Below are 12,993 nucleotides of genomic sequence, written 5' to 3'. Positions count from 1 at the left end.
CCTGCCACCTTCAGAATTTGAAAGAGAGTATTCCAGTCAGCATTGTCAAAAGCTTTCTCTATAGTTATAATACATGTGGTTACAGTGTTGCCAGATTGCCACTCTTTAACATCCTTTTTCTGCTGATTGTACTCGTCGCACGAAATTCTGTGACAGACATTTTTTTATTGCTGCAGTGTGAGTTGTCGCACTGTGAAGCCGGAGTGCGCAAATTTCTCTGGATCCCACCCCTCCTTTCACAATGACCACTTTTTCAGATTCCACCAGTCCATGTCCCTCACAAACCTAGTACTGCAAAAACACAGTTCTAAGGCACAGGCATCCAAGAACCATCTCTGCTCCCTCTGCGAGATACTGCTACTGTGCAATCTCTGTGCCATACATGACATCTCTAAAATTGAATCCCTTGCTATCCAGCACCTGGAAAAGTATTCCATACACTACCTCCATAAGTTACCCAACTTGCTGCTTATGGGGCACCACTATCCAACCCCTATCCTATCCACAGTGTTCCTCCTCATAGCACCCAGATCCTGTCTAGTGGACCTTTTCAACTTACCACATCCACCAAAACTCCCTACCAACACTCCTAATCCAAATCCAGAGCCATAATAATCCTGAACACCAAAATCCTCAGCCACACACAAGTTTCAATCCTATCCAAAGGCATCACCTTCGGCCCTATACCCAAATTTAACCATGTTGACTTCTCAAAAACCTACTCCCTTTCTCCAGATCCCTTCCCAAAAACACCAAACATTCTGCAGAGGAGAGACAGCCATACACAGGCTCAAAACTAATCCTGATCTAATCATCCTCTCTGCAGATGAAGGCTCCACTGCTGTCATGATGAGTTGCAGTGACTACCTGGTAGAATGCTTCTGCCAGTTGTCTGACTCATCCACCTACAAACTCTGCCAGAGTGATCCCATCCCAGAAGTCAAACATAATCTCTAGTCACTGCTTAAAGCCTTAGTTCCTTCCCAGAACCTCTGTCCTAAATCCATTTCCCTGCTCACGCATATGACACCCTGCCCACCCACATTCTACATGCTCCTCAAAAGTCACAAACCCAACAATACTGGACACCCCTTTGTAGTTGGTTAGTGTGTCTCCACTGAAAGGATTACAACCCTCATTAACCAGCACCTCAAATCAACTGCTGTAATCTAGCCTCCCACATCAATAATACCAACCATTTTTTTCACCAACTCCCCACCATCCCCACCCCTTTACCTTCTGGTTCCCTACTGGCCACTGTTGATGCCACTTCCCTATACACAAATATCTGTCATGCCTATGGCCTCGCCACAATTGAACACTACCTTTGCCAACGTTCTTCAAACTGCAAACCCACTGCCTCATTCCTCATACACCTAACTAAATATATTCTAACACATAACTACTTCTCCTTTGAAGGGAAAGTATACAAACAAATCCAAAGCACAACCATGGGCACCAGTGTGGCTGCCCCCTATTCCAACCTGTTTATGGGTCATGTAGAGGAAACCTTCATAGTCCCCCAAAACCCCAAACCCTGGTCTGGTTCAGGTTCATAGATGATATCTTTATGATCTGGACACGGGCCAACACACATTTTCATTCACAGCCTCAACACCTTCTCACCCTTATACTTCACTGGTCCTCCACAACCTAGTCTGCCACCTGCCTGGACGTTGACCCCATCCTCTCTGATGGCTCCATCCACAACTTTGCCCACATTAAACCCACCAATCACCACAAAATCCCTCCCATATAGCATTTCCATACAGGTATGGCATATCTGCAGTAACAAGGACTTCCTTGCTCAGTATGCTGTAAGTCTCACCAAGGCCTTTACAGACAGGCTCTATCCCCTGGACCTAGTCCACAAATTGATTTCCTGTGCCATTTCCCCAGCCAATCCCAGTCTCCAACCTCTCCCAAAAGCCAGCTACAAAAGAATGCACCTTTGGTCACCCAATATCAGCCCAGACTGGAAAAACTAAAACACATCCTTCATTATGGCTTTGATTATCTATCATCATGTCCTGAAGTGAGGGACATCCTACTCAACACCCTTCCCACTTTTTCTAAATAGTGTTCCATCATCCACCCAACCTCTACAACACCCTAGTCCATCCATATTCCACTTCCAATCCCAAATCCTTGCCACAGGGAGATTTTCCCAACCCCCCCCCCCCCCCCACACACACACACACAGCACTTCCCCTTCTTCTCCTGTCACAGGTTTAGATGACCCCTATCAAAAGGCAGGCCACCTGTGAAAGTAACCATATCATATATCAGCTCTGCTGCAACCATTGCACAGTTTTTTTATATTAGTAAGACTACCACATAGCTGTTCACCAAGATAAACAGCCACAACCAAACTGTGGCCAAGAGCAAAGTATGACACAACATGCAGCTGAACATAAAATGCTTGATTTCAGTGGCTGCTTAACAACCCAGCCTATTTGGACCTTCCACTCCACCACCAGATTCTCTAAACTGTGCAGGTGTGAGTTTTCCACAACACATTCTGTGCTCCTGAAATTATCCTGGCCTCATCCTATGGTAATCTACTTTCTCCACATCCTCCACCCAACACCCTCTATCCTGACACCTCCTCCCTTCTCATGTCTCATCACCCTCATTGTGTGCTGGCCTCTGCCAGTGCACCTGCCTGTCCTTTCGCCTTCCCTGCTCCCTCTTCTTTCTCCCATACCCCATCTCCCAACACTGCACTTGGCAGTCTCATAAGGCCGCCATCTATTTCCTGCATACCCCACCAGACAAAGCTCTTCTCTCACCCCACCCTTACCCTGCTATCCCTCACCCTTCCCTGCACCACTCCAGATTGCTGTTCATGTGACAGTCACATTTCAGTTGGAGCTACCTGTAGCAGTAGTGGTCATGTGTGCATGAGGTGTACATGCTTGTGTGAATGTTTTTTTTTTTCTTTGCTGAAGAAGGCTTTGGCTGAAAGCTATCACATGTAACAGTCTTTTCATTGTGCCTGTCTGCAATTCAATGGGTCATGTTTATGGTAAGTAGTAATCTGTCCATTTCCTAATATTGCTAACAACAGGGAAAGGATAGATAGCTATTCTTCACACAAAGGATGCGATGAATCACAGATAGGCATAGTGAAAAATGAAAAAGAATGCTAGAAATATAACTCACACTAACATGTGGCCACTGTCATCTCCAACTGTTAAGGCCTAACTGCAGCTGCATCTGAAGTGAGCACCAATCTTTGCTGGGGTGGGTAGTGGGGGTACAGAAGAGGTAGAGGTATTGAGTAGGAAGGGGAAAGGATAGCAGCATCAGGGAGCATTCAGGAATGTGATGTGGGCAGGATAGGACTGCTGTGTGCAATATTAGAGTGTGTGGTGTGAGGGGGGGGGGGGGGGGGGGGGGAAGGTGTAGAAAGGCCACAGGACTATATATATACAGGTGCACTGGTAAGATGGAAGGTTACTGAAATGAAATGGGAGCAAGGGAAGGGGATAAGTAGGTGGAGGACAAGGACTAGCGAAGGTTGAGGCCAGGGGGTTACAGGAATGGAGGATATGTTGCTGAGAGAGTTCCCACCAGTGTATTTCAGAAATGCTAGTGTTAGTATTACAGCTCCAGGTGGTATCTAACTAAACGTCCAATCACTGTATGGTGCCCAAAGTCCAAAGAGGGCCCAGCAATACTGGTGTGATACAAAATAATAATATGGCTTTATGTATGAAAAAAGAAAGAAACTGAAAAGTATTCTCGTAAAGAGATAACATACTGAATAGGAAGCTACAAGTTTTCATATAATAATACTATAATGAATATTTTGCTAGTTAAAGAAATTATTATTTTCTAATGTGCATTTAGTATTTACTTTTTAATGGAGGGAAAACTGAATGATTGCACATTGGTTGCTCTGACATTTGTGACAAAGAAAGGAGTGGATTACAGTCAATTTCAGATAAGACAGTCACGAAATTAAATGAATATTGCATCATGATCAAAGGATCACAGTCAGTTATGCTTGTGTTTTGGCTCCAGAGGTTTCTTAGAGCATCTGTTGAGTTCTCCTTTGAATATTTTGGTTTAATTTAATGCAATAGAAACCCATCATTCCCAGGGGACTAAGCTTCGTGGATTTAGTTGCTAAGTGACCGCTTGACATAGCATGACAACATTAACAATGTATTATTTCACGTGTACATCACAGAAATATGTCAGAAGTCCAAGTTACTGGTGAAGATTTAATATGTACTGCTGGTTCAACTTTTCCTTACCTGCCAGTGTACGTTTATTTTATGGATACATATATAAAGGCCCTTGTTAATGATCAAACTTGTTTGTCAAATTTATTCTTACATAGTCAAGGATTTGTCAAACAAGCCCATACAAATACCGACAAAATTTGTCAATTTAACCTCACCGTTGGAGAATAAGCTATTTGTGTACCTAGTCTGCTGTATTTTGACACTAATGGAAATGGTTAAAAATGCAGATAAAGCATTTATAACATTGACTCTGGCACTGCGTTTAAGGAAGAAGAAGAAGAAACAACAAGATGCTTCTCCAGGGCATGGCTTAAAATGAGGGGGAAATATACACACAAAAACCTGTTAAAGGAAATGTTACACTTGGAACCTGGCAATTACATCAACTTTCTGCAAATGGACAGTGAAACTTTAATAACTTGTGAAGAGTTACTTCACCTTCACATTGAAAAAGAAGACAAGTATGCGAAAGTTTATTCTCCTCCACTTGGTCCTCCAATGAGATTTCACTAAAATCCCACAACATGCAGTCTACATCGTCTGTGGAAGAACCCGAGAACAACGATCTTTTTTTTTATTGCACTGTCACATGCTTGCTGTGCGTAGGATATTGATTTTCTTCTTAATCTCTCCTTACGTAATATGTGGGAACTTTGTGACAGTAAACAATATCACTGGTGGTCAACTGAGACCACGCACGAGTGATCTCTGACAAACAGTGTGGCTAATGTCTTCAACCAGTGCAGACGTAGCTCTACTGTACCAACTTTGCATGATTCACACGTCTGGAGAGCAATTCTCGAATTCTCGTACTATGATATCCAGTGTTATTCATAACATCCTAAATGCACCTCAGGTTGTCAAAGTTATAGTGGAACTCTTTATGACAGTAGACAATGATGCCGTACACTGGAGTGTCTTAGACAACCTACTCTGTGACTGCTCAACAGACTCCACTCTGCCAGCAAACTGGTCTACTTTCAAGCCATTACAAACTGACCGATTGGATTCTTGTTCATTCTCTTTGACCGAAGTGTCACCCGTACCTTGTATAAAATTCATTCGCTCCAGGTCTCATGCATCTGGCTGTATTATCCTCCGACTCACCTACTGCACATGAAGTTGTGCCCTGCATGGAACCAAACTGCACAACTGCTCTTCCTCTACAGATGTTGCTGCGGCAACCTTTTGGCCTGAGGACTCATCTTAAGCTGGATCAACCATGCCTGTTGTTCACCATCATGGAGAAAATTTTTGCTCTGTGTGATGTTGTCAGTGGCAGGGAAAAATTCATCACTCTGTTAGTCACTTGGGTGAACACATGGATACAGTCAGCAAAATCATCCTCGAGCAATCTCAACCCTTAAATACAAGGCTGCTAAAACAGCCCTCCTCCTCCACCTCTCCTGCTCCCAGGAAGAACAGTTACACCACATAGTACATGGCGAAGATTTAAAGGACAGAACTGCATCGTAACTATGGTGGCGGTTATGCACTCGAATAGACTTGCACCTCATGCCCGACTATACATGATGAATATTATGGGTTGCCACGCTGTCTCACAAGTTCAGCTACCTTTGGTTACTCATGAGCAAAAGCCACTAGAACGCACCTCAAACTTGCAGATAGAATATTTGCATCATTCAACATTCACAATGTATTAATATGCAGACAACAATGGCATTTAGTCTTACTTGCAACCAACCTCTAGCCTTCCACGAACCGAGCCAATCTTGCCAGACCTCTAGTGACACATCACTGCCGCCAGCCGCAGTGATGACCTATGCGCTGTCACAACAAACTCCTGTCCACCAGCTGCTCCTGCAAAGAACTGCTTCTGCTGGTTCCTCACACAATTCAGTGATTTAGCTCACAACTGTTGCCTGCCACGCAACTACCCACACTTGATGCAATGTGAACTAAAGCATGCGTGCTATCTAATCTGCTTAGGCACTCGTAACGACGACATCAGCTCTCTAATGCCTTGCTCTCATCATAACAACAGGCTTTTCGTTCTAAGCCATGTCAGCAGCTAGTACTTCCTTGTCGACGCCAGCCTAGAAGTCAGAACTTGGCTGCCCTCTTCTCCATCCCTGATGCCTGCTTGCTCAGCCATGTTTTCATCAGGACATTCATTGTTATAGATGCTAGTGAGGCAGTACTTGGCACACACTTCCGTTGAAACTTCCGCTGGGTTCCCAACCTGTATAGTGTCATTTTGACTCACACAGCTTGTGGCCGCTCTGCCACAGGTGTCACTGACCACACCCTTTCAGTGGCTCTCTGCAATGGCAACACTCACTTTACACAACAGCTTCTACCATTTACTCAAATGGCCAACGGCTACCGGTACCTTCAGGGCTGCCTTGATGCTATCGACCATATTCAGAAACTACAGCATCTCTACTTCAACTTGCATATGATGAACATCCATTTGCAACATGAAGATGACGCCATCCAGTATAGAACTCACAAGCTGAGGAAGCACCACCTCGACCAGCTTCATCAACTGCTCGACATCTCTAATCTTGAAGCTCTTTCGCCATCTGCGGATACACCTACACCATCAACGAACACAAAGATCAGTACCGCACTTTTTGTCCATTCTCTTCTGACATGTCTCCATGCTCCTCCCTGCAAGACTGGTTTGTGCAGTGTGGCATTAAAAACCGAACCATTCATGACATGAACACTACGTCCACCCCCACCCACCACTATGGCACAGACTCTGTGTAGATTGCCACCAGATCTACTCAGGGTCGCTAAAGCAGCAGTTAATGAACTCTTACAGGATGGCATTGTGCTGCCCTCCATAGGTCCTCGGTTTCATCCATCAAATTAGTTTAAAAAGAAGATAGATCCATCTTATTGTGTGGTGATTACAGGACTCTCAAAGCTTTTATCATACTGGATAGCTACCCAGTCCCAAACATCTAGGACTTAACTCATTATTTGGTGGACTCCTCCATGTTTCGTGTCATTCACTTCCAGAAAGCATATCTATAAATCCCTATGTGCCTGGAGGATATCCACGAACCGTCTTTATCACACCTTCTGGTTTGTTTGAGTTTATGTTTCTGCCATATAGACTCAAGAACACCGTTCAAACGCAGCACTATTCAAGATATGATTCTGTTACACTTATCTTGACGGCTGTCTAATAAGATCATGCATGAGTGATCTCTGACAGACAGTGCAGCTAATGGATTCAACCAGTGCCCATGTAGCTGTTTAGTACCAACCTTTTTTTATAATAATGTGTGCACTTATTCAAACATGGGTTGTGTTACTATACATTCCACGTCCCATCTAAAATTGAGCACTACAAATATATGTTCAGGAAATATGTAAAACCTCTACCATTTCAGCAACTGCCAGTGCTATTTTGTTTTCATCAGTTATCATAGTTTCTATAGTTGTTGACACTCGTGAGACAGTGACATAAATTGTAATAAAAATATTGTTTGTTAAACATCAACACAAATAACATTCGCCATCTTGTCAAATTTTCTGTCAAACAAAATTTCTGGCATGCATATCAAATATGCCCAACATTTCACAAAACAGTGAAATGTCACTGTGCATGGTCATATACAGGATGTCCCACATAAAATCAGTATGCCTCACATCCAAGATTCAAGTAACAATGAACTAAATAAAATGAACTGATGTTAGTAACATTAAAATAGGTAGTTACCTGTTTATAAGAGACGCTGGAACTGGTGGCCATGGGCATTCAGGCATCGCTGACTTTGTGTGATGACGTTACCAGCAACAGGCTGTAATTCTGCAGGCATGTTGTTGTTAATTTCTTAAGCAATGTTCCATTTAAGATTGTCTGTGGTGAGGTTTGTGAGCATACACATCGGTTTTTAGTGTGTCCCATAAATAAAAGTCATACGAAGTCAAGTCCGGGGACCTTGTGGGCCAGAGGCCTCTACTGGCAACCCAATCTTCAGGGAACATGTTGGTGATGTGGGCCATACTTTGGTTGGATGTGTGAGCTGTTGCTCCATCTTGTTGGAATAAGACATAGAGCTTCTCTGTATCTTTTAATTTGCTTTGGAAGAGTCAAAGATTTCTAGGTATCTGGCACTGTTTAAGGTGTAAGTGAAAAATATGGGGCCGATAAAGTGCATGCTGGACAATATGCACCAAACATCTATCTTCTCTGAGTGGAGGAGTTCTTCATGCAGAATATATGTGTTGTACTGCGGCCAGTATCTGCAGTTCTGGGAGTTTACATAACCTGACAAATGAAACCTGGCCTCGTTAACATAAAGTAAAGAAAGGTGTCCAAGCAACCATTACCAATTCATGTTAACAACCAGTTATAATACTGAACTCTTTTTTTTTCCCTTATCCTCAAATTTCAACTTTTGCACCACACTCACATGGCAGGCTTTTAATTTCATATCCTTTAGTACACAATGATATGATGTACAAGATACATCAGCCTGCTGCAATAACGCCCTTACCGACTTGGTGGGACTCATAATGTCCTTGCAAATTCTGTCTATAGTTTCAGGAGTCCTCACTGTCGATCGCCAATTCCTCTGCTCATTTTGAATGTCCTACAGCCCTCCATTTCCTGTACAGATCGTGGAGAGTGCTGATCTTGGGGATTTTTTACCAGGATACTTCTCTTGAAACATTTCCTTACATTCCTTGATGGGGCCTGTCTTTATGTCACACTCCATGACATCAATTCAGTGTTCTAATGCAGACTCCTCCATTACTTCTTACAACAGACGCGCTGACACGCAGCTACACTGAACTTCCCAATAAAATGCAGTGCCCGTGTCGCTAACTTTCGAGACGGTGTTGCCACTTCACAAGCAATTCGAGTAGGGATGATTATGTGGGACACCCTGTATTTGGTGAACATATTAAAACACAAATTGTTTGATCATTTATAGGGTCCTTATTATTTCTTTTTTATTTATTTCTTTCCTTTTGTGACAAGCCCATAAGGATAGGGAATATGTCTTCTTTTAAGTTGTAGATGACGATCCGTATGCTCTTTCTAAACATATCAATACATGGGAAATAATGGTATAAAGAAGAAAATTGTCATACCAGATCACAGTTACATTATACATGAACTAAACATAAAGAATTAAAAATAAAAAACGCGTATCTACATAATTTTTCAATCTTACATTATATTGATTCATACGCATATTTGCTAAGTTCTATGCGGCTTTTTCTCTACGACTAAAAGACACATCTGAAGTGTAAAATACCTTTTCCAGGATAAATGGGGTCAGAGGCTTCTTAAACATGGACTTGTTACCAAACTTGCAGTTAACATCTGGAGGGATAGCATTTCAAACTTTTGTGTCAGTATACTGCACACACTCCAGCACCACGGCCAGACTTGCAATCACTGTGTAAATTATGCTTTCTCCTTGTATTGTGTTCGTGATATTATTTCTTTTGTACAACCCAGTATTTTTACCAATGAAACACGTAAGTTAAAATACAAATTGAGAAGTAGTAAAAGACTTTTTGGTTTCCAGAAAAGATTTGTACAACTACATTTAAAAGCAACACCACTCACTATTCATACAACACGTTTTTGGACCAAGAATACTTTCATTGCTAGCAATTGATTTCCCCAAAATGTAAGTCCATGTCTTGAAGTGTAACATATCAGTTCATAAAAGTGACAAATTGCTATTGCGTCTGTTAACGTCGAAAGATGATTGTCATTTGCGCACAGAAATTGCACAAGTCTGTAATGAATGAGAAAATGAATATTGTCTACAAATTCGTTCATATGTACGTGAAATCAGGAGACTGGACCCTGCTTTTCTACAAGACACCCGTAAATCAGGGTTACTTTGCGCCTTGAGGGGCCACACTGCGACTCTGCGTCGCATTCCGAACGACTTTTGAAACGTATCTACATACATATAAAATCTGTGCATAGTGGCAGTGGTGTATTCCCTGCCGCCCACCCTTTCCATTTCACGCAGTTCTGCTGCGATGTGGGCGCCAACGGTACTGTAGCGGTCTTCATGGACAGGCATGGTTCTGGCAGCATCAGCCATAGCCTGAAGTGTCCTGCTGGCCTCCTCCATGACGTTAGTTGCCACGTCTGGCGTGACTTTCCTCTTTTTAGTGGGAGGCCGCTCTTGACGCAGGGGCTGTGCCTCGCTACATGCGACAGGCTCTTGCATCTCATGCTATAAAATAAAAGATAAAAGCCATTAGTTACGTACTTCCTTGCACATACATAAATCTTATTTATTTACAGGTACCCACAAGCAGAGGAGAGTGGGAGCAAATTGCAGAGGATTTCGAGAAGTGGGACTGTTATAACACTATAGGAGCAATGGACGGAAAGCACACTCGTATTAAATGTCCACAAGCTAGTGGATCTCACTTTTTCAATTATAAATCCATCAACAGTATCATTTTATTTGCCATGGTAGATGCTCCCTACAAATTTTTGTATGTAGATGTAGGAACTAAAGGGCGTGTTGGTGATGCTGGAGTGTTTTCAAAAAGCAAACTACGTGAGTGTCTCATTGACCGATCTATGCTCAACATTCCTGAAGGCAGGAAGCTTGGGAATACAAACATTACAACTCCAATGGTAGTACTGGCAGATGACGCTTTTCCTCTGAGTTATAACATTATGAAGCCATACCCCTTAAAAGGAATCACAAAAGAAGAAAAGGTTTTCAATTACCGACTGTCATGAGGGAGAAGATTAGTGGAGAGCAGCTTTGGCATTCTTGCAAGTCGTTTCAGGATTTTTCTTACTACCATTAATCTGCCTCCTGAAAAAGTTACCACAATAACACTGGCTGCCTGCACATTGCACAACTTGTTAACTGAAAGAAGAAAACACTTGTACACACGTCAGGAAACAGTGTCTGCCGTAGTAGGAGACTGCACTTATCTTGAGACACAAAGCACTGAGGACCTACAGCAAATGGAACCAATAGCTTGCCAAGCTGCTTCTGGACGTACAATACACGGGAGAGCAGTTAGGGAATACTTTAAGACATTTTACAATGGCGCTGGGAAGGTGCCCTGGCAAGATAATCACATTTAGTAACGTAAAATGTAAACAAATGTACATACCGCAAACATTTCCTCAAACGTCGGTGTGGCACGTTCACTTCCAGTTTTACTTTCCGTGCTCTCCAAATTGCACATACTCTCGTCGGCCTCTGTTGACTGGTCTAGAAATTTCAGCATTTGAAACCAGTCCACTTGTGGTGTATACGCCGCCTGCGCACTGGCTCCACTTTTGCTTTTATGCATCTGCAATATTAATAATGAAAATAATTTAAACTACTTGTAGGTTACGTAAACATTATTGTATGCTTCAAGTCGCTGCAGTGAACAAATTAATGCTAATCATTTGTATGACATGTACACTTTACTTGCATAAATAAATATAAATGAATATGTCAATACGTACTTTTGCTTTCTCGTACGAGTAGCTAGTACGGAGGCCATTTATCTTCCTCTTTATATCCTCGGCCGTACATCCTGGCCGTATGTAACGGCTGATAATCTCTGCCATATTTTTATAACTCTCCAATCTTCTTAATCTGTTTTTATATTCAGGGTGCCTCACATTGTAAAGCGCCTCATCCGCTTCATACATTTCAATTAATTTTGTGGTAGACGCCACACACCAATTGTATTTAGCAGCCATGTTTACAAACGCAAAAGATGACAGAACGCTCCAGCGATGCTGGCGCTCCGCGTGGTAACATATCGCATTGCAGTGAACAGAAGACAAGCGATTTCTTTGATCAAACATACGGCCTCGGCCTAGATTTGATCAAATATTGGACGACATTTGTCAAAGATCCCTATTACACTACCAAATATCTTTGACAAAGATATTGGACAAAGAAATTTGATGTGTAATACCGGCCTTAGGTATTTGCCATGTAAATAAAATTAAATAAATAAAATAATAACAATTTATCTTCATGAACATAAAGTGTATCGAACAGTTATTTACCTTCAGACAATGGTCCTTTAGTGCTTTATAAATTGCTTCACACGTTTCAGTCTGCAGCGGACATTAATGGACAGGTGGGATTTGCAGCATGCGACAGCCCGTGCACAACCGTCCACCTCTGGATATATCCAGGTTGCCTTGCAGCAGGCTGGAATAGAGGATGAAGATTCCATTCCATAAATATATATGTGTGTATAATTTTTGTATGTCTCCAATCTTCTTAATCTATTTTTATAATCAGGGTGCCTCACATTGTTAAGTGTCTCATCCGCTTCATACATATCAATTAATTTTGTGGTATCACACATCTCATTTGCCATGTAAATAAAATTAAATAAATAAATAAAATAATAACAATTTATCTTCATGAACATAAAGTGTATCGAACAGTTATTTACCTTCAGACAATGGTCCTTTAGTGCTTTATAAATTGCTTCACACGTTTCAGGTATTATTTTACTTAATGTGCATTGTGGAATTCGAGTGCTATACTGTAAGCTTGAGTAACTTTCTCGTGTAGCAAGGAATCGTAGTGTTACAGTGAGCCTGTCTTCTGCTGATATAGCAGTTCTTAGGTGAGTATTGTGTTTTGTGATATGAGGAATCACTTCACTGAGAACATACTGAAAAGTATGCTCATCCATTCGCAAGAAATTGATGTATGACTTGGCGTCTTCCACTATTAGCTCACGTAACAAGTTTTGCTGAAAGCTTTTTTCGTCTCGTCGTGAAACCCACGGC

At 42.1% G+C, this 12,993-nt stretch overlaps 1 protein-coding gene across 1 annotated transcript; it reads right to left on the bottom strand.

Annotated features, from left to right (window-relative positions):
• Positions 1 to 9,183: 9,183 nt before the first annotated feature.
• Positions 9,184 to 12,093, bottom strand: LOC126481074 (uncharacterized). The gene is made up of 3 exons (XM_050104560.1): positions 11,698 to 12,093; positions 11,355 to 11,537; positions 9,184 to 10,447 (listed from the first exon to the last, which is right to left on the bottom strand). The coding sequence occupies exons 1-3, from the start codon at positions 12,043 to 12,045 to the stop codon at positions 9,968 to 9,970; spliced, it is 1,011 nt and encodes a 336-aa protein (XP_049960517.1). The 5' UTR covers positions 12,046 to 12,093; the 3' UTR covers positions 9,184 to 9,967.
• Between the last annotated feature and the right edge of the window lie 900 nt (positions 12,094 to 12,993).

This window comes from Schistocerca serialis, chromosome 5 (genome assembly GCF_023864345.2).
Source record: "Schistocerca serialis cubense isolate TAMUIC-IGC-003099 chromosome 5, iqSchSeri2.2, whole genome shotgun sequence".
Lineage (NCBI taxonomy): Eukaryota > Metazoa > Arthropoda > Insecta > Orthoptera > Acrididae > Schistocerca > Schistocerca serialis.
Note: the sequence above shows the minus strand (reverse complement) of the source record. Positions and strands in the feature narration are given on the sequence as shown.